The sequence below is a fragment of the Neomonachus schauinslandi genome, chromosome 4, assembly GCF_002201575.2.
Source record: "Neomonachus schauinslandi chromosome 4, ASM220157v2, whole genome shotgun sequence".
NCBI lineage: Eukaryota > Metazoa > Chordata > Mammalia > Carnivora > Phocidae > Neomonachus > Neomonachus schauinslandi.
In genome coordinates this window covers 129,266,835-129,289,485 of record NC_058406.1, presented here as the reverse complement: position 1 = coordinate 129,289,485, position 22,651 = coordinate 129,266,835, and the positions used below count along the sequence as shown (strand labels likewise).

The 22,651-nt window shown below is 35.7% G+C and overlaps 1 protein-coding gene across 2 annotated transcripts in view; it reads left to right on the top strand.

The window, feature by feature from the left end:
- The window catches only part of STAU2 (staufen double-stranded RNA binding protein 2), a 321,925-nt gene that overhangs the window by 123,596 nt on the left and 175,678 nt on the right, over window positions 1-22,651 (top strand). For both annotated transcript variants that reach the window (XM_044914642.1, XM_021688639.2), the window contains exons 7-8: window positions 8,010-8,147; window positions 15,582-15,713. In XM_044914642.1, coding sequence (XP_044770577.1) covers window positions 8,010-8,147; window positions 15,582-15,713 — 270 coding nt within the window. The remainder of the gene's footprint in view (window positions 1-8,009; window positions 8,148-15,581; window positions 15,714-22,651) is intronic.

Sequence of the window (22,651 nt, the reverse complement as noted above, 5' to 3'; positions counted from 1 at the left end):
GATGAACCTCTTTTGTTTAGATTATACAATGGTAAAACTACAGTATTTTTATAGATTTTCTGCCTTTTGCACCTTTGTTTTATTTAAAAATACATGTATACATATTTACATAAATAACTATATAAACACGTGTTCTTATTTTTTTTTAATAAAGATTTTATTTATTTATTTGACAGAGAGAGAGAGCACAAGCAGGGGGAGTGGCAGGCAGAGGCAGAGGGAGAGGGAGAAGCAGGCTCCCGACTGTGCGAGGAGCCCAGTGTGATGCGTGGCTCGATCCCAGGACACTGGGATCATGACCTGAGCTGAAGGCAGAAGCTTAACTGACTGAGCCACCCAGACACCCCATACACATGTTCTTAATGAATACTATCATTATCTCACTGAGAACGTGTAGGTTATGAGTTCCCTGAAAAGCATTCTATATTGTATATAAGGTAGACTAAAAATAAATGCCAAATAGATCCACTTATCATGAGTCCTGTTGATTCTGAGGGCTGGCTTTCATTCATATGCTCTACCCACATGGTTAGGGAATAGAATATGGCTTTAAGAACATAACGTTTGGATTCAGTTTTGAGTCTGAACCCCCTGTGACCTGAGCAAGTTACCTAACTTTTCTAATCTTTTATTTCTTTGCATATGAAAGTAGGAATAATAATTGAACTTGCTTCATAGGGATTGTTATGTGTTAACTGAAATATACACAGAATGTGTTAGTAATTATTATTAAATATCAACAATACAAATTATAAGTGCTCAATAAAGATTAACTATTGTTATTTTATATCTAACTCTGTTCACATCTTATATGTATGTGAATATATCCATGGTCTGTTTTCTTAAGTATTTTTTTAAGAATTTTTTATTATTGAGGTATAGTAGAAATACAATGAAATATTAGTGTCAGTTGTACAATGTACTGACTCAGCAGTTCTACACATTACTGAGTACGTAGTCACCATCTGTCACTGTTCGTTATTACAGTACTATTGACTGTATTTTCTATGCTATACTTTTCATTCCTTTAACTTACTTATTTTGTAACTGGAAGTTTTTAGCTCTTAATCCCATTCACCTATTTCACCCATCCCCCTCCCCTTTGCCAAACACCAGTTTGTTCTCTGTATTAGTGAGTCTGTTTTGTTTTTTTTGTTTTTCTTAAATATTTTTGTATATAAAATCTGTAGCTTTTCCATGATGGAAGAACAGTGCTCTGCATCAGAGTGGCAGCACAAAACTGGTCACAGTAATTTCCATCTAATTTATTAAACTAAATCGAATCTTAGTAAGTTACAAATAATGAGCCATTAGGCTAGAAAAGATCTATACATTTTTATGGTAGGATATAAACATAACCTTGTTGCTTTTAACTTTAGCCATTAAAAGCAAGATTATTGTTTAAATGTTATTCCCCAGAGTGGGGATAAACATTTTGAATTCTCAAAATTATTTGCTGCTACTTCTAGTATATAAGCATGTTATTCCAGAACTTTCTTCCTATCCACCATTCATATCTCAGCTTGAACTTGACTTCTTTAGGGAAGCCTTCTTAGTTCTCCCCCACTCCCAGATTAGGTTAGCCCCTTGCATTTTTCCTCACATACATCACACTTGGAATTATTTGTACCGTGTCTGTCTTATGTTAAAGTAAAGCCTATAGACATTTTCTGAAATGTAGGGTTATTTTGAGAAAGCAGCATGCATACAATGAGTTGGAATCTAGGTAATTTTTAAGTATGGTGGGCCAATAAATGGGTAGGTTGAAATAATATCTTGGTTTTTCAGAATTTTTATCCTTCCTTATAGGTCTTATACATCTAGGCTCTACAGTTCTTTATTATGCAGTAGAAGCAGAGCATAAACTGTTGATGATTTGCCTTGACTTTATTTAGAATGAAACATCACATTATTTTAATTTTCTTAATCATGCTGTGATGTAACTGTTACCTTGTTTTACAAATGGGATCCTTGATGTTTAAGAAACTTACCCAAGATCACGTAACAGGTTCTAGGTCCAGTCATGTCTGATTCCAGTGTCCATTTGAAACTGGTTGATTGTGAACTCCTTTTGGATTTTAAGATTAACTCTATAGAGTTACCTTGTTAAAATGTAAGACTACCCTAGTGATGTCTCTGGGTTTATATTTTGTTTTTTAATGTAGTTCTCTTCTATAAGATGAGACTTCAGAGAATGTATTTCCGATGTTGGAGATAAAGTTTTCTGGACACAACTGTTAAAAGACCTTCTATACTAGTTTGGGAAAGATAACATAAGACTTGATATCCAAGGAATAACTTAATTGTCAAGGATGCTAGTAGTTAATTTCAATCAAGGGAAGAAACCAGCCATTCTTAATGTTCTCAGACTCCATTATTACCTAATTGGATTTTGGCATCTGTTTTTTTTGTCATTGGAATCCATATCAACAACAGTGTTTTGGAACTTAAGAACTTTTTTTTAAAGAGGGAAGGACGGGCAGAGGGAGAGGAAAGAGAATCTTAAGCAGGCTCCATGCCCAGTGTGGAGCTGGATGCGGGGTTCAGTCTCACAACCCTGAGATCATGACCTGAGCCAAAATCAAGAGTCAGACGCTTAACTGACTGAGCCACCCAGGTTCCCCGTGGAACTTAAGAACATTTTTATAAAGAGGCAAATTAAACAAGAATAGAGTACATTGGAAGTACATTTTTATTTGAATACCTTCATGAACTAGGCATACTTCTAGCCCTAGACTCAAAAGCTTCCCTTTACCTTTTCACTGATATTCCAATCTTAGACTTGTAACTAATTGTCTATATTAGTCTTTTCTCATCAGTACTTTACTTCCTTTAGTTTTCATTTTTTTGGTATGTAAGTAGAGGTAGAAAGCATTATTTTATTAAAAGTTAACATTTTCCTTATCTCTCCTCTTGTTCCACCTATTACAGTACTAAAGTTTTCAGTCTTTTTCTTCTCTTACTCTCCCCTAGGCTGCTCTTCATACTTTTAGGGCTTCAGTTCAGTATTTATATAGATGATTCCCAAATGCTCTTCTGTGCTCTACACTGCTTATTGGACATCTTCACTTTGTAATTTCACAGGCACATCAAACTCATCATAACCTCCTCCTCTTCCAGCATTCCTTTTTTTTTTTTAGATTTTATTTATTTATTTGACAGAGAGAGACACAGCGAGAGAGGGAACACAAGCAGGGGGAGTGGGAGAGGGAGAAGCAGGCTTCCCGCCGAGCGGGGAGCCCAAAGTGGGACTTGATCCCAGGACTCTGGGATCATGACCTGAGCTGAAGGCAGACACTTAACGACTGAGCCACCCAGGCGCCCCCAGTATTCCTTACCACAGTGCCTGGCATCACCATCCCACTGCTGAAACAAAAACCTGGGAGTCATTTTTAACTTCTCTCTTAGCCATTATATCCAACCAATCATCAAGTCCTATTGAATCTATCACTTAAATATTTTTTAAGTTGGTTCATTTATTTCCATCTCTCTGCCACCCTTTTGGTTCAACTCAAAATCGTCTCTTGCCTGAACTGTTATAGCAGATTTTTAATTGGCCTTCCTATAATACTTTTGACATTAACTGATCTTTTAAAAAATGTTATCTTTTAGAGACATCAGTCAGATCATGTCATGCCTCTGCCTGAAATCTTTTAGTGATTTCCCATTGCTCCTTGGATAGAGTCCAAAATCCTAAATTTAAAAGATCCTGCAGGATCCGACCTGCAGCACCAAACTAGATATGGTTGAGAGCCAGCAGTTCTCAGGAGGAGCTCACTCTATACATAAGTTTAGTGTAACATCCGTCATCTGTAACATAGTGATAACCCTTGTGTCTAATACCTGTTTTAGAAGAAATTTTCACAGCTGGAAATAAAGTTCTGACCATTTGATAAATACAAAAGCTTTACTTCTAGGGATAATATATGAAGAAAGTTCATATGCACAGAGATTTGCAAAGGTTTTTTGTTTTTAAACCTTTTAGAAGGCACTAAAACAGCCATATGTAAGTTTTTTAAAAAGATTTAAAAAGCTTTCCTCATAAACATTACCCGTATAATGTTAAAAATAGAGTGTCTTCTAAATGGTTTATATAGTATTTGTATTTATGTTAAAAAGCATATTAAGTAACAGTAAGACCTCCTGCCCGACTTGGATAGAGAACATCTCTCAGTGACATTGAAGCTGTGTGTATGCCTCTCCTGTCACGTCCAGATACCACCTCATGTAGTGAATCACAGTCATTAGTTTCATATGTAGCAATTCCTTACCTTATAATTTTACTATATGTTTTTCTGAAAAAAATGGCATTTGGTTCATTAGCTTTTTAAACAGCTTTGTGGAGGTATAATTGACATATAATGAAGTGTACATATTTAAAGCTTGTGATTTGGTATGTTTTGATTTATGTGTACACCTGTGAAACCATGACCATAATCAAGGTAATGAACCTATCCATTGCTCCCAAAAGGTTCCTCGTGCCCCTTTGTAATCCGCCCCCATCCTCCATTCCCAAGAAAGTACCCTTTTTTTTGGCTGGCTTCTTTCACTTAGCATAAATCATTTTGACATTTACTCATGTTGTTGCATTTATTAGTTATTGGTTCTGTTTCAATGCCAAGTAGTTTTTTTGTTGTATAATTACACCACCCTTTGTTTATCCATTCATCCTTTGGTGGATATTTTGGATGTTTCTCATTTTGGGCTGTAAATAAAGCTGCTATGAACATTTGTGTATACGTCTTAATGGCATAAGCTTTCCTTTTTTGGGGGGGAGTGGTAAATGCTTGGGAGTGAGTGACTTGGTCATTTAGTAGGTATATATTCAACATTTTAAGAGATGGCCAGTTGTTTTTAAAAGAATGTACTGTTTTACATTCTCATCAGCCATGTGTGAGAATTCTAGTTGCTACACATCCTTTCTCATACATAGTATAGTCTTAAATTTCAGTTGTACAAATACATGTGTATTGATACCCCGTTGTGGTTTTAATTCACATTTCTCCAGTAACTAATGATATTGAGCATTTATATGTGTTTGGTAGCACATCAAGCCTGATGAAGTGCTCTTCAGATCTTTTCCCATTTAAAAAATTAAGCAATTTAAATAATAAAATAATAAAATTCAAATAATAATAAATTTATTATTGAATTTTAAGAGGTCTTCATATACTTAGGATACACGTTATTTTTTTCTTTTCTTTTTTTTTTTAAAGATTTTATTCATTTATTTGAGACAGAATGAGAGAGAGAGAGAGCACATGAGAGGGGGGAGGGTCAGAGGGAGAAGCAGGCTCCCTGCCGAGCAGGGAGCCCGATGCGGGACTCGATCCAGGGACTCCAGGATCATGACCTGAGCCGAAGGCAGTCGCTTAACCAACTGAGCCACCCAGGCGCCCCACGTTATTTTTTTCAATGAGAATCCTTTTTTTAAATTAAAGCATAAATGACATGCAATATCCTCTTAGTTTCAGGTGTACATCATAGTGTTTCAATACTTTTATACATTATGAAATCCCCATTAAGTCTAGTTACCATCTGTCACCATACATAGTTGTCATTGACTGCATTCCCTATGCTGTACGTTACGTCCCTATGACTTACTTATTTTATAACTGGAAGTTTCTATCTCTTGATCCCCTTTACCTAGTTCCCCCTCCCCTCCCCATACAAGTTCTTTTTTTTTTTTTTTTAAAGATTTTATTTATTTATTTGACAGAGAGACTCTGACAGCGAGAGAGGGAACACAAGCAGGGGGAGTGGGAGAGGGAGAAGCAGACTCTCCGCCGAGCAGGGAGCCCGATGCGGGGCTCGATCCCAGGACCCTGGGATCATGACTTGCGCCGAAGGCAGTTGCTTAACGACCGAGCCACCCAGGCGTCCCTACAAGTTCTTTATCAGATATGTGATTTGCAAATATTTTCACCAAGCCTATGACTTGCCCTTTTCAAAGAACAGAAATTACTAATTTTGAAAAAGTCCAATTTATTATTTTTATGGAGTATGATTTTAGGGTTGTACCTAAGCAATTGTCACCTAACCAAGGCACAAAAATTTCACCTATATTTTCTTCTGGAAGTTTTATAGTTACAGATATTACATTTAGGTCTGTTAACCATTTGAGTTATTTTTTGTAATGGTGTAAGGTATGAAGTTGTTAGGTTTTCCTTTTTTTGCATATGAATATTCAGTTGTTCCAGTACCAGTGGTTGAAAAGACTACCCTTTTTTGCACCTTTGTCAAAAATCATTTGACCGTGTATGTATGGGTGTGTTTCTGGGTGTTGCTGTGTTTCGTTAATCTCTTTTTGCCAGTGCTACACACGCAGTCTTGATTACCATGGCTTTAGAATAAATCTTGAAACCAGGTAGTCTGAGTCCTCCAGTTTTGTTCTTTTTTTCAAAGTTGTTTGGTTATCTGTCCTTGGCATTTCTACATGAATCTTAGCATTAGCTTATTGATTATTACAAGAAAAAGCCTAGTGGGATTTTGATTGTGATTGCAATGAATTTGATAGATCAGTTTGAAGAGAATTAACATTTTAAGAATATTGAGTCTTCTGATCCATGAACATATATGTGTGTCCATTTATTGAGATCTCATTTAATTTCAACAGTGTTTTGTGGTTTTAGTGGGCTTTACATAAATTATATCATCCCATGTTCTTCTGTGCTTGCTTTTCTTAAAGTTTTTTTTGAAATTCACTCATTTTGAGGCATTTAGCTATCCTTAATTCATTTTCTTTTCCTTTTAAAGATTTTATTTATTTTTAGAGAGAGAGGGAGAGAGAGAGAAAGCACAGGCAGGGGGAGTGGCAAGCAGGCAGAGGGAGAAGCAGGTCCCCACTAAGCCAGGAGCCCGATGCGGGGCTTGATCCCAGGACTCTGGGATCATGACCTGAGCTGAAGGCAGTCGCTTAACCAACTGAGCCACCCCTTAATTCATTTTCATTGTTATATGCCACTCTACTATATAAACATGCCATAATTTATTTGTTCTTTTACTGGTGACTGTTTAGGTTATTTCCAGTTTTTTGGGTTTTATTTTTGCTATTTCAAATAATGCAGCTATGGATATTCTTGTACATGTGAGCTAGTGCATATGGGCAACAGTTTTCGAGAGGTATAAACATGCCTATGAGTAGGCTACTGGTTTTTGGCTTTGTCATATTGTTTTCCAATTTATATTACTATCAGTGTATAAGGGTTTTTTTTTTTTTTAAGTTTATTTTTTAGTCGTCTCTACACCCAGTGTGGGGTTTGAAATCACAGCCCCAAGATCAAGAATTGCATGCTCACCTGATTGAGCCAGCCAGGCGCCCCAGCAGTGTATAAGTTTTTGTTACTCTCCATCCTCACCAATCAGGGCTGTCAGACTTCTTAATTTTTGCTAAGTGGTTGGGTATGAAATAATATCTCACTATGGCTTTAATATGCATTTTCTGAGTCTTAATGAGATTATCTTTTCGTATTTTTTCTTCTTTTCATATTTTTTCTTCTGTTAAATATCTATTCATCTCTTTTGCCCATTTTTAACTTACATTGTCTTAATACTTTTTAGGAGTTTTAAAAAATATATTTTGGGGCGCCTGGGTGGCTCAGTTGGTTAAGCATCTGCCTTCAGCTCAGGTCATGATCCCAGGACCCTGAGACTATGACCTGAGCCTAAGTCAGTTGTTCAACCAACTGAGCCACCCAGGTGCCCCTCTTTTTGGTGTTTTTTGATGAACAGAAGTTGTGAAGCAACTCTAATATATTGAAGAGTTTAAAAGTAGACTTAACCCAACTTATCAATAATACATTTGAGCCCTAAATGCCATAGAAGCCTTAGTTTCAGATCTATTCTATGATTTACCTTTATAAATCTTAAATTTGACTATCCAGTCACATTATCTTCTCCAGTTATGGTTTTGGGGTGCAGAGGATGAGGGGAGATCCACCGTTTCTCTAAGGATCCAGTAACAAGTTTTACAAGCATGTTTTGAAATTTTTTCTTAAATTATCTTTTAGGCTGGACCAGAGTATGGTCAAGGAATGAACCCCATTAGCCGCCTGGCTCAAATTCAACAGGCCAAAAAGGAAAAAGAGCCAGATTATGTTCTGCTTTCAGAAAGAGGAATGCCTCGACGTCGGGAATTTGTGATGCAGGTATTTCTAGCATTTTATTAGAAAAAAAATTTTTAAACACTGAAAAAAAATTAGAAACCCACGGGTTGTAATAGAGGGAAAATGGGGGAAAGGCAAACTAGGAACTAATAAGTTTCATTCCTTCCAGGCCCACCTACCAACTTGGTTGAAACATTCAGGTGTCAAGGACATGTTAGACGGTCTGGGTTTTTGAAGGGACTGTGAGTTCGCACACATTATTCACCACAGAGTTTATAGTTTAGAATGCCTATCTCTAACTTATGTTACAGTTTGTAGCCAGAGGCCGTTAACTACTGGGAAATAGGATACAGATGGAATTAGAGACATCATTTAGAAGATAGATGTCATAGATGGAATAGGGCCAAGAGCATGAGCTTTTGGGTTATCAGGAAAATTAGGAAAAGAAAGCTGACTTCCTGCCTAACTATGGTGAGGACTGAGGGACTCAGAATTGCTGAGAGATTTAGGCATCTAGAGGTTTCGAGGTTTCAGATTGAGGCACAATGCCTAAAATGCCGCCTTTTAAAATTCTGCCTATTTATCTTCATTTGCCAACTCAAGCCCCAGTATTGAAGAAACCTTTAATTCTCATTATGTAAATTTCAAACATCTCCAAAGGTGGGTATACTTAATAGTATACTATTAAACAATAGTATAATGGAATAGCAATGACATATGAGGAATATGCCCACCATCCAAACACAACAATTAAGATTTTTGCCACACTTGCTTCAGCTGTCAGTTTTTCTTTCCTCCTTCCCTCCCTTCTTTTCTTAAGTATTTCAGAGCTAGTATCTAGCCACATACCATTTCAGCTTACCTACTTAGTGTATATCACTAAAAAATATGGAAGTTTTCCTTTATGTTCTTACATTAGGCATGATTCATATTCATTAGAATCATCTAATACCCAGTCCATCTTTAAATTCTCCTTATTGTCCCAAAGCTTTTTATTATAATTGGCTTGTCAAAGAAACTTTTCCCAGTCAGACCCGTGGGTCTCACCTTTAATGTAATCCAGTTAAAATCCACAGATTTATTTATTAAGTGCTGACCATGTGGTGGACATTTTGGCAGTAACACATAGTATTTCATATTGATTAACTTTTCATGTATATCTTTTTTTTTTTAAGATTTTATTTATTTATTTGAGAGAGGGGGAGAGAGCCTGCGCACACAAGCCAGGGGAGGGGTCGAGAGGGAGGGAGAGGAAGAGGGAAAGAATCCCAAGCAGACTCAGTGCTGAGTGCGAAACCTGACGCAGGGCTCAGTCTCACGACCCTGAGATCATGACCTGCGCCAAAACCCAGAGTCAGTCACTTAACTGACTGAGCCACGCAGGTACCCCCTTTTCATGCATTTCTAAATTTTACCTTCTTTCCCAATTTATAATTTCCGCATTTCTTTATCTCACAGTATCCAATATAGTACATGTATATAGTAGTACTTTAAGAAACCTTTGGTGTATATTTGCTGCCTATCTGCCTGATTGAGAGCTAGTATGTTTGGCTTTGTTGGAGATGTAAACTTACGATGCAGTCACAGATAAACCGTGGTTAGGAACCTCGATATCCAAAAAGGTGGGGGATACTTCTATGGCTGGTAAGCATATTACTATCTACATGTCATTAGACCCAGAACAGTCTTATTCTAGTATTTTCACTTCATAAAATACTTTACCATTTTTCCTTTTACATGCTTAGTAGAACTCTAGGAAGAATTCTAGGAAGTATCTTTTGAATCTAAAACCTGAGGAGGGAAAAATCACCTAAATTTAGACCTGTATTAGGAATAAAAATTTTGACTTAAAGTTTTTTTTTTTTCCTGTGGAGTATAAAAAGGAATTTAGAATATCTTAAGCCAGCTTCCATTTTATGGGTATTCATAAACATTCTAGTCAAATGGGAACATTTGGCTGTGCTTTTAAATGTTTTCACACTGAATTCATATTGCTTTTCCCCCCTTCTGGAATTCCCAGTGGATTCATTATAGTATTGCAGCAAGTTTATCAAAGTAAAGGCTTTTGTATAAACTACTTAAGCAATGTTATCATTTGTTACAATTGAATGTGGAAGTAAAAGTATCTAGAGGTGATATGCTCATATTTATCTATCACCAAGAAAAATAACGGTAAGTTTGTATATTATAAAGTGGATGCAGTTACTTGTATTGATTACTAGACAAAAATCTCTGATGAGATTATTTAGGGTATTTATTTTGAGAGCATATTTCTTAAAGCTTTTTATTTGTTTTTAGAAAGGGGTATATTTTAATTTTTTAAAGAGGAAATAATGACAACTAAATTAAGTATATATCACATATACATATTGTGTATAGCACATTCTATTAATTTTTCTACCAGTGATTAAAATCGTCAGGTTTTTAAAAAATATATAAAGCAATTTTCATCAGTTTTATTTATTACTCATTGAAAGATAATGAATTAAGTCTTTGGTGTATGCTAGTTTAGAACATTTTTTTAGCTTTTCTGAGGACTTGACTCACTTAAGTGATTTGTTTAAAGATAAAAATATGGCAGTCTTAAAGTTACTGTATAGCAAAATAATTAAACTTCTTTGCAGACAAATCATTTTAATGTAAAAATATTATTTGTAATAGTTAAAAATTTTTTGAGTTTTCTAGGAAGATGACTTATGAAGTTTATTTACATACATAATTGCCTTTATAATGATGTGATTTGTTTTGAGTGCCCACTGTGTTTGTTAGCAGGGAATCGAAGTGCTTCAGCACAGTCGTCTTTTCCAATACTAACAAATAAGTCTGGGATAACTACCCGCAAACTATTGAATCATGCCACCATAAAAACTTGTGAGAGGCAAGGGATGGGTGAGTGGCAAAAATGAATCTGGAAGCCCCTGTTCTAGCAGTCAAGTCTTGAAGGTGTCAGAATAGGTCAAATGGAAAGCTGCAGATACAGATCCAACGTGAGTGCTCTTGAGATGGGAACAGCCTTACCCAAGAGCAGGAGACTGGAGTCAAAGAGTATCAAGCCTGGGTAGATAAATGCGATTTAGAGATGAAGCAGTAAAAGAATTGAATGAGAGTGAGTGAGGTGTATATAGCATGTAAAAACAGATGAAACATTTTTTGCTGCTCAGGGGTCTTGCTTCCATTTACTTTGGCAAGTCTTTTGACCTGCAGAGCAGTAGAGGAAGCTTCTGACGTAGATGGCCTAATCTGTTAGCTAGCAAGCATTCCAGCAACAACACGGGCTGGTGAAGCTGGGGAACAAATCAAACATTGGAAAAAATAACAGGTAGCAGAGGCCTGGCTCTAGCCAGGGACTCAAACACATTATACCTAGGGCCTGCTGTGTTCAGGTCAGGGCAGGCCAGCACAGATATGGGAGGTAGTGTGTGTTCACTCAGCCCCAGGGATCGACTGGACAGTACTTGATCAGGGCTTCTGAGTGAGGTCCATAGACTACTGCTGATTTATCATAGTGTGATGGTTTCTAGTTTCAGAAGAAAAAGCAGTGAAATGTTTCAAAGACAGTGTACAGGCTTGAAATAAAACATTTGTGATAGTTGTTACAGAAATTCTACAATGAATACATTTTCAGTGTTTCATATGCTACAAGAACTATTAAAAGAGCATAATTTAGGGGCGCCTGGGTGGCTCAGTCGGTTAAGCGGCTGCCTTCGGCTCATGTCGTGATCCCAGGGTCCTGGGATCGAGCCCCACTCAGCAGAGAGCCTGCTTCTCCCTCTCCCTCTGCCTGCCGCTCCCCTTGCTTGTGCTCTCTCTCTCTCTGTGTCAAATAAATAAATAATCTTAAAAAAAATAAAAATAAAAGAGCATAACTTATTTGTCATATAATTTGCACATTGTTTATATTTAAGTTTTTTTTTTCTAACCACTGTGATTGAATAATTGGGGGCTTAGAAGTACTTCATTCACTGAAGCTTAAAAGTAGTGATTAACACAAATAAAGCCTAAATACTGATACAAGAATGAATGGCAAACAGTGCATAAGTCTGATATGTTCTGAGACACATGAAGTAGCCAGTTATGCTTTCACCCAAAAGCCAGAAAAGAAAACTATGGGTAGAAGTATCAAAGCTTTATCTCTGAAAACTGAATTTAGTAGTACCACATACTAATTCATTGCTAGTACACAGTATATTGTTATTATGAAATTTTATTAAAGCAGCATGAAGCTATTGAAGCCAATTTTTTTCTAAACAAAGCACAGTGACATCTGGTAAAACATTCCAAATTTTCATATATAGTTGGCCTGTTCAGCTCTCTTGATTTTTTTTGTACTGGCTTTAAAAAAATAACATACAGGCATTCACTATATATTCTGGAATGTGAGTCTTTTTCAGTTACATGGCATTTCAAATATCTTTTCTTGTGTTGTGACTTATTTTTTTTCCTCCAATTTTAGTGATGCTCTTTTGAGAAACAGAAGTAATTAACTTTAATGCAGCCAAATTCTTCCTCAAAAGGATCTTGGGTGGTCTTAGCACTTTGTACTTCCATGTAAATTTTGGAATCAGCTTGCGAAGTATTATAAAAACGTGTGGGATTTTGATGGGAATTCATTGAATTTATAAGTCAATTTGAAGAGAACTGGTATCATATTGATTTTCAGTACATTATCTCTATTTTTAAATTTTTAAAAAACTTTATTTCATTATCTCTATTAGGTCTATCTTAATTTTTCTCAGTGCTTATTATTTTCTATGTAAAGTTCTTAACATCATAGGTATTTGATTTTCATTTAGTATAAATGGTATCTTAGCTTCCAAGATCAGACCAGATCCCCCACGTTCAGGATGGGATGGCCGTAGACTTAGTATAAATGGTATCTTTTACTAATTTCCTACTTGATTGTTGATAGGATATAAAAATGCAGTTGGCTTTTGTATACTACTGTTTACATAGAAAACTTAACACTCTTATAAATTCTTATAATTTATCTGTAGGTATTCTTGAATTTCCTATATAAATATCATATCTCCAGATAATGACTGTTTTTATACTTCTAACTCTGTACCATATTTTTTCTTGCCCTATTGCTCTGTCTAGGATTTGTAGCAAAATGTTAAGTACTAGTGAAAATAGAGGGCATCCTTGCCTTGTTTCTAATTTCAAAATTTCAACATTAAGTATAACATTTGTTGAGGTTTGCTGTAGGTTTTTTGCAAAATGCCCTTTATCCTACTAAGGAAGTTCCCTTTTTTCTCGTAGTTTACTAAGTTTTTATTATGAATGGATGTTGAGTTTTATCAAATGCTGTTGCTCTATTTATTAGGATGACTCTATGTTTTGTCCCCTCAACCTATTAATATAGCAGATTCTGTTGATTGATTTTGAGTTTCAAATGTTAGGTCAGTCTTGCATTTCTGGGATAAACCTAACTTTGTCATGATTTTTTTTTTTTATATATTGCTTTGTTCGGTTTACTGTTATACAGTTTAAACTTTAGCAGTTATATTCATGAATGAAATTGGTCTGTAAATTTTCTTTCTTACACTGTTCTTGTTGGATTTTGGAATAAAAGTGATACCTCACTGAATAATTGGGGGCTGATTTCTCTTTTTCTATTCTTAGATGAATTTTTGTAAGGTTAGCATGATTTCTTCCTTAAATATTAGGTAGAACTTGCTGGAGAAGCTCTCTGGAGTTTTCTTTGTGGAAAAGGTTTTAATTATTGTTCTCATTTTTTTTTTAGTAGTTAATAGAGCTGTATAGTTCGGAGTTTATTCTGTGCCAGTTTTGGTAACTTATATTATTGAGGAATTTTTCCACTTTATTTAAATACTCAAAAATTTTTAGCTAAAATACTCAACATCCCTTATTATTTTTTAAAGATTTTATTTATTTGACAGAGAGAGAGCACAAGCAGAGGGATTAGGAGAGGGAGAAGTAGGCTCCCCGCTGAGAAGGGAGCCGGATGTCGTACTCAACCCCAGGACCCTCTGATCGGAACCTGAGCCAAAGGCAGATGCTTAACCGACTGAGCCACCCAGACACCCCTATCCCTTATTATTTTTTAATTCTACAGAAGCTATAGTAATCTCCCTTTTTCATTCTTATTTGTGTCTTCTCTTACTTTTCCTTGATCAGTCTTAACCTTTGATTTATCATTTTATTAGTCTTTTCAGGGAACCAACTTTTGGCTTTTTGAAATTTTCTATTGTATTTTGTTTTCTGTTTCCTTAATTTCTGCCCTTGTCTTTATTCTGTTTTCTTTGGATTCATTTTGCTTTAATAACTTCTTGAGCTGGATGTTTAGCTCATTACATTCCTGCCATTCTCTTAAGTTTTTATGGCTGTATATTTTCTTCTCGACCCTCCTTTAGCTGCATCCTTCAGATTTTGATATATTTCTGTTATTACTCACTTAAAATATTTTCTGATTTTATTGGGGTTTCTTCTTTGCCTGTAGATTATTCAGACTACATTGTTTAATTTATAAAGTTCTGATTATTTTCTTGTTTGCTGCTTTGATCATTTATTGAGACCAATTCATAAAAAACAAATCCCACTGTAGTTATGTATTTTTTATTTCTCCTTGTAATGCTATACTTTCTGCTTTCTTTTTAAAATTAAAAAAAAAATTTTATCTGGGGATGCGTGGGTAGCTCAGTCAGTTAAGTGTCTGCCTTTGGCTCAGATCATGGTCCCAGGGTCCTGGAATGGAGCCCCATGGCAGGCTCCCTGCTCAACAGGAAGTCTGCTTCTCTCTCTGCCCAACCCTCCCACTCATGCTTGCACTCTCTCTCTAAAATAAATAGAATCTTTAAAAAATTTTTATTTATTTTTAAATTTTTTCCTTTTTTCAGTCTTTTAGTTTATTATATAAATAATACTAAATGTAGTCATAACCAACATATACTCTGTTACAATGTGAATTTTATTTTTCTGCTTATATAAATAATATTGTTTAAAAAATCAAATAACATAGAAATATGTAAGGAAGTAAAAATCATATAAGATTCTGTCACCCTGAGATAAACCCCCATTGTCATTTTGAGGACCATATTGTCATATTTTTCTCTACGTATATTTTCACTTGTATATATAACATTATGTAAATGGAATAGTATCTTTTTTTTTTTAAGATTTTATTTATTTATTTGACAGAGAGAGACACAGCGAGAGAGGGAACACAAGCGGGGGTGGGGGGGGAGTGGGAGAGGGAGAAGCAGGCTTCCCGCCGAGCAGAGATCCCGATGCAGGGCTCGATCCCAGGACCCTGGGATCATGACCTGAGCCGAAGGCAGACACTTAACAACTGAAGCCACCCAGGCGCCCCTGGAATAGTATCTTAGTTGCTGTTTTCATTATGGATGAAACTTTATATTTTTGAATGCTAGAGAGCATAACACATTGTTTTATGGTGTTAAAGAGTTCCTGTTTACCAAAGCAATTATCATCACTTTCTTACTTTAATCTTACCAGGTCAAAGTAGGCAATGAAGTTGCTACTGGAACAGGACCTAACAAAAAGATAGCCAAAAAAAATGCTGCAGAAGCAATGCTGTTACAGCTTGGTTATAAAGCATCCACTAGTCTTCAAGATCAACTTGACAAGGTGAGAGCTCAATTTACATATACATATGCCTATCCTGTCAGAATATCAGAGTGATGAACAAATCCTATTCCAGTGTTTTTGACTCTAAGTAATGTCTAAACTACTGTTAAAGTAGAAGCCAATGTTCCTCCCCCACCCCAGGGCAGTATTCTGTATCTTTAAAGAGAGATTCTCCAGGTACAAAATAATATCTGTTTATGGGGCCAAGATGAAATATTAATCATAATCTTACGGTTGGCAAATACTAAAAAATTGTACCATTGTATATATTTTATATAATACCAATTGAACAATTTTTAGTTTATTGACTCGTGGTTTTTGCCATTTGGCCACAGTTTTAATTTATGTTTTTTAAAGAACAGAGTTTGTTAGCCTTTATTTCTGGAATACAGCTGAAAACACTGGAAATAAAGATCCTGAGTTATCCCTTTAGGGCAGGAACTATATTGGACAGGCGCTCTATAAACTAATTTTTCTATTTACTTTAAATTTAAAGGTAAACTCAGAGGGTGTTTATTTTCTGCCAAGACTTATGTTCATGGTCCCCTATTTCTTCTGCAGCAGTTAATGACATCATTAACACCTACCTCTGTTGCAAGAGAAGCAGAGAACCTCAAATTTCAGCACTTGGCAGATAACTTAGCAGGAACTAGTTTAATTCCATTTTGTATTATCATTTTATCTATGCACATATAGAAATTATTTTTATTAAACAATTTAATAAATGAAAATTCATAAAACAGGCTTAATAATTATTTCTATCAAAAACAATATGCCTTTTTTTCCCATGCCGTTTTCTCACATAAGGATTGTGTTTTAGAGATGTTTTCAGTTTCTGCAGGAACACATTTCTGAAATTTGTAGTAAAAACAAAATCACCTGTTAAAAAACATTTTCTTTTTAAGACAGCTGTGAATATCTAGGCAATTATTTTTAGTGATTAAGAATTATTTGTGTGGTATTGCTAGAGATTTCAATTCTGTTTTTATAACCTGGCTAGTCAATGCTTTTTCTTCTTTTAAAAGTACTTGTAATGTGAAACCTAACATGTGTTCAAGATTCTGTAGTTCTTATATTGTGCATATATTGTTTTAACTTAACACATTTATAATGACTTAAAACTGGTGAGTGATTTATAAAAATACGTCAAAATAAATCTCCTCATAGACATGTATTTGTATGTTCAGTGAAAATAGAACAAAAAGCATTGATTTTATTAATACGAAAAACATTTTTTTGTATACCCACTGTATTATTGTTCAGGGTTCTCCAGAGAAACAGTCCAGCAGGATGTGTATGTGTGTGTGTGTATGTATCTGTATGTGTGTATGTATCTGTATGTGTGTATGTATATATACACATTTCATACATCACTCACAGAGACTTATTTTAAGGAACTGGCCTATGTAGTTGTAGAGGCTTGGCTAGTCCAAAATTTGAGGGAGAAGCCAGCAGGCTGGAGAATCAGGAGTTAGGTGTGAGTCCAGAAGCTTTCTGCTGAGTTCCCTCTTGCTTCAGGGGAGGTCAGCCTTTTCTTCTAGGTAGGTCTTCAACTGATTAGGCCCACCCACATTACGGAGAGGAATCTGCTTTACCCAGAGTTCAGTGATAAATGTAAGTCTCTTCCAAAAACACCCTCACAGAACACCCAGAATAATGTTTGATCAGGTATCTAGTCACCATGGTCCAGACAATGACACATAAAATTTACCGTTGCACCCACTAAATGCCCAACACTTATAACTGAAGATAACAAGATGACTGAAACTTGGTCCCTACACTCGAAAAACTAACCCTTAAGTGTTAACAGTGAGGAGCTTTAATCATATAACAAAAATTATAGTACCCTAGAACCTAGAGAATATGAAGATGAATCTGGAAAGTTAGGAATAGCTGGGACCATGGTTTTTATGTGAATTAAGGAGCCTGAGGAATTACTGATTTAAGATTTGAACACAAAAGTGATATGATCTGGTTTGCATTCTTCAAAAGACAATCCTGTAAGTAACATAGGGAGTGTATTTGAGCAGGATGAGACTGAAGGCTGAGAGGCCAGTTGGGCTAGCAGAGCTGTTCAGGTAAAAGATGCTGAGGGTCTGAACTCAGGCAGTGGTGGCAGAGAAGAGAGGGGAAAGATACGTGAGGTATTTCTGAAGTGTACGTGATAAGCTTTCAGTAGCAGATAATGTGCGTCGGGGAGACGGGAGGGAGGAGGAAAGAACACCTATAAATAGGAAGAGAGAGTGACTTTAAGAAGTAGGTAGCAGTCATATGCTGCAGGGAGATTGGGAGAAAGACTGAATACACTGATTTGTCAATTAAAAAAATCTGTGATGAATGAAGCAAAAGCAGTTTAAAAACTTGCAAAAGCATGTTTTTAAAAGTTTTTTTAATAAACAAGATATGTACATGGCTAAAAGAATTCACATAGCATGAAAGAGTGAATAGTGAGAAAAAGTCTTACTTCACTCTGAGACCCTTGGTCTCTTAGTCTCTCTTTTGAATAGCATGTCCCACAATGAGTTAATAGTTGTACAGCATTTAGAATACTGTCAAATATAGTGAACATTATATAAGAATTTGATAAATAGAAATAAATATCTTACAGAGATATTCTGTGTGTATATACTAATATATCCCCATTTTATAAAAAATTCAGATTTATCAAGGTGCAGTTCAGTGAATTTTAACATGTGTGTTTATATGTGTATATACATTCATTAACTACCCCTACCACAATTAAGATGTATAATATTTCTGTTACCCCAAAAAAGTTCCCATTTGTAGGTAATCTCTTCCCCTCTCCTTAGCCCCTGGCAAGCCCTGATTTGATTTCTCTTTCTATAATTTTGCCTTTCCAGAATGTCATATAAATTGGATCATACATTAGGAAGCCTTTTGTGTCTGGCTTCATAATGCTGAGATTCATCTGTGTTGTTGGATTTATCATTAGTTCTTTTTTATTGTCTCTTATTGTTTTAGTCTTCACCAACATTTGGGCTCTTTCTAGTTTGAGACTATTGTAAATTAAGTGGCTGTAAACATTCATATGTAAGTCTTTATATGTATATATTTCTCTAGTATATTCTTTATGTCCATATTTGTATAATAAGCACATGTGTAACTTTGTTAAGAAACTGTGAAGATGTTTTCCAGAGAGACTGTACTAATTTGTCTTCCCAGTAGGAGTGTTTGAAAGCTCTAATTACTTCACATCTTTTCCAGCTTTTGGTATGTTGGTATTGATAGTTTTGGTTATACTAGTAGGTATATAATGTTATCTCACTAGAATTTAATTTGCATTTCCCTAGTAACTGATATTGTTGAATATCTTATCATATGTTTATTTACCATTCATATCTCTTCCCTGAAATGCCTGTTCGAAGTTTTGTCTTTTTGATAGTTTGCTTTCTTACTGAGTAGTTGTAAGAGTTCTTTACATATTTTGGACACAAATTCGTTATCAGATAAAGAACTCCCCTGCCTTCTCCTTCCCTTCCTTCCTCTCCTTTCCTCCTTTTCCACGTAGGTTATCCAGTTCTATCATCTGTTTAAAAGATTAATGCTTTTCCATTGAATTCTCTTAGCACATTTGCTGAAAATCAGTTGACCACATATTTGTGGGTCTGTTTCTAGATTCTCTATTCTGTTCCATTAATTCATATGTTTATCCTGAAGCTATTACAAGTATGTATAGACTGTAGCTTTTCAAGTAAGGTTGAAATCCAATAAAGAACTCTGTCTTTGTTCTGTTTGTTTGTTTGTTTATTGGCTAGTTTGAGCCTTTGCATTTCCATAGAAATTTTAGAATCAGTCTCTATCAAGAAAAAAAAAACCAATTGGGAAGATTTCTTTAGGACTGTGCTGACTACATAGATCAGTTTCACGTAAATCAGTATCTTAATATGGAGTCTTTCATCTATGAACAAGGTCTAGCTCTCCATTTATTTAGGTTTTTAGAAATATCTCACAGCAATGTTTTGTACTTTTTCATAGAAATATTTTACAGTTTTCATGTTTATCCCTAAGTGCTTCATGTTTTTGGATATATTACTAATGGCATTTTTTTTAATGGTGTTGGTTTTTAAACCAATGGCTGTACCATTCAATTTCCAATTCTTCTTTTCTATTGTATAGAAATACAGTTGGTTTTATATATTGACCTTGTACTCTGCGACCTAAGCTGAGTTATAAGTTATAATAGCTTATTTTGTAGATTGTGTGGGATTTTCTGCATTGATGAACTTGTCGTCTATGAATAAAAACAGTTTTATTTCTTCCTTTCTAATCTGTATGCTTATATCTACTTGTCTTGCTTTATTGCTCTGAATAGAGCATCCGGTACAATGGTGAACAGAAGTGGTTGATTGTTGAATTGGAAGGCAGATATCCTTACCTCACTCCCCATCTTTAAAGGAAAGTCAGTCTTTCACCATTATAAATACCATGATGATTGTAGGTTTTTTTTCATAGATACTCTATATCAGATTCATATTTCCTTGTATTCCTGCTTTATTAAGAGATTGGTTTTTTTACTTAATTATCAGTACATTTTTAATTTTACCAAATGCTTTCTCTGCCTCTGTTGATATGTCATATAATTTTTCTGTTTAGTTTGTTGTAATGGTGAATTTCACTGATGGATTTTTTAAATTTATGTAATATGTAAATAACAAAAAAAAAAAAAAACAATTTTAACCATTTTTAGGTGAACATTTCAGTGGCATTAACTACATTCACAGTGTTGTACAGCCATCACTGCTATCTACTTCCAGAATGTTTTCATCATCCCAAATAGAAACTGTACACCATTAAACACCAACTCCTCGTTCTTCCCTCTACTCAGCCCCTGGTAATCTCTGTTTTACTTTCTATGTCTCTGAATTTGCCTTTTCTAGGAACCTTCTGTAAGTGGAATCATGCAATATTTGTCCTTTTTTGTTGGGCTTATTTCATTTAGCATGTTTTCAAGGTTCATCCATGTTGTAGCATTTATAAGAATTTCATTCCGTTTAAAGCCTGAATAATATTCCATTGTGTGGATATATCACATTTTATTTATCCATTCATCTGTTGATGGGCATTTGGGTTATTTTCAACTTCTGGCTATTGCGAGTAATGCTGCTATGAACATTGGTGTATCTGCTTTCAGTGTTTGGAGTATATACTTAGAAGTGGAATTGTTCAACGTATGGTAATTCTACATTTTATATTTTGAGGAATTACCAAATTCTTTTCTGTAGTGGCTGTACCATTTTATATTCTCACCAGCAATGTACAAGGGTTCTAATTTCTCCACATCCTGGCTAACACTTAGGGTGTGTGTGTGTGTGTGTGTGTGTGTGTGTGTGTATGTATAGGTGTTTGTGTTTGTTTTGTCTTGTTTTTTAAACAGTAGCCATCCTAATGGATGTCAAGTGGCATTGATTGCTTTTTGAATGTTGAATTAAGCTTGTCTGACTAGCATAAACCCCAATTGATCATGATGTACTGGCTATATTTTTCATGTATTTCTGGAATAGATGTGCTAATATTTTTAAAAGATTTTATGGCTACATGTATAAGAGATACTGATCTATATTTTTGTTGTTGTTGTTGTAATACTGTTGCTGGATTTTATCATCAGCGTAGGGTAATGCTCCTCAGATAGTAAGTTTGGAAGTTTGGAAGAGTTTGGCAATCTATCTTCCTTAATTTTTGGGTGGAATTTACCAGTGGAGCCATCTGGGGAAGACTTTCTCTTGTGGGAAGTTTTAACTATGAACTGAGTTTTAAAAAATAGAAATAGGACTACTCAGGCTATGTACTTCTGCTTGAACGAACTTTGGCAGTTCGAATCTTTCAAGGAATTTGTCCATTTCTTCTAAGTGGTTGAATTTATTGGTATAGAATTGTTCACAACATTCCCTTGTTATCCTTCTACTAGCTGCAGCATCTGTAGTGATATTCCCTCTCTCATTCCTGCTTTTTTATTTATTTTTTATTTTTTTGATGTAGTGTTCCATGATTCATTGTTTGCGTTTAACACCCAGTGCTCCATTCAGTACATGCCCTCCTTAATACCCATCACCGGGCTAACCCATCTCCCCACCCCCTCCCCTCTAAAACCCTCAGTTTGTTTCACAGAGTCCATAGTCTCTCATCGTTCGTCTCCCCCTCCGATTTAGCCCCCTTCATTTTTCCCTTCCTACTATCTTTTTTTTTTCTTCTTAACATATAATGTATTATTTGTTTCAGAGGTACAGGTCTGTGATTCATCAGTCTTACACAATTCACAGCACTCACCATAGCACATACACTCCCCAGTGTCCATCATCCAGCCACCCCATCCCTCCCACCCCCGGCACTCCAGCAACCCTCAGTTTGTTTCCTGAGATTAAGAATTCCTCATATCAGTGAGATCATATGATACTTGTCTTTCTCTGATTGACTTCTTCCGCTTAGCATAATACCCTCTAGTTATATCCACGTCATTGCAAATGGCAAGATTTCGGTTTTTTGTTCTTTTTTTTAAAGATTTTATTTATTTATTTGACAGAGACAGAGACAGCAAGAGCAGGAACACAAGCAGGGGGAGTGGGAGAGGGAGAAGCAGGCCTCCCGCTGAGCAAGGAGCCCGATGTGGGACTCGATCCCAGGACCCTGGGATCATGACCTGAGCCGAAGGCAGTCGCTTAACCAACTGAGCCACCCAGGCGCCCAAGATTTCGTTTTTTTGATGGCTGCATAATATTCCATTGTATATGTATATACCACATCTTCTTTATCCATTCATCTGTCAGTGGACATCTTGGCTCTACATAGTTTGGCTATTGTGGACATTGCTGCTATAAACATGGGGGTGCACGTACCCCTTCAGATCCCTACATTTGTATCTTTGGGGTAAATACCCGTAGTGCAATTGCTGGGTCATAGGGTAGCTCTATTTTCAACTTTTT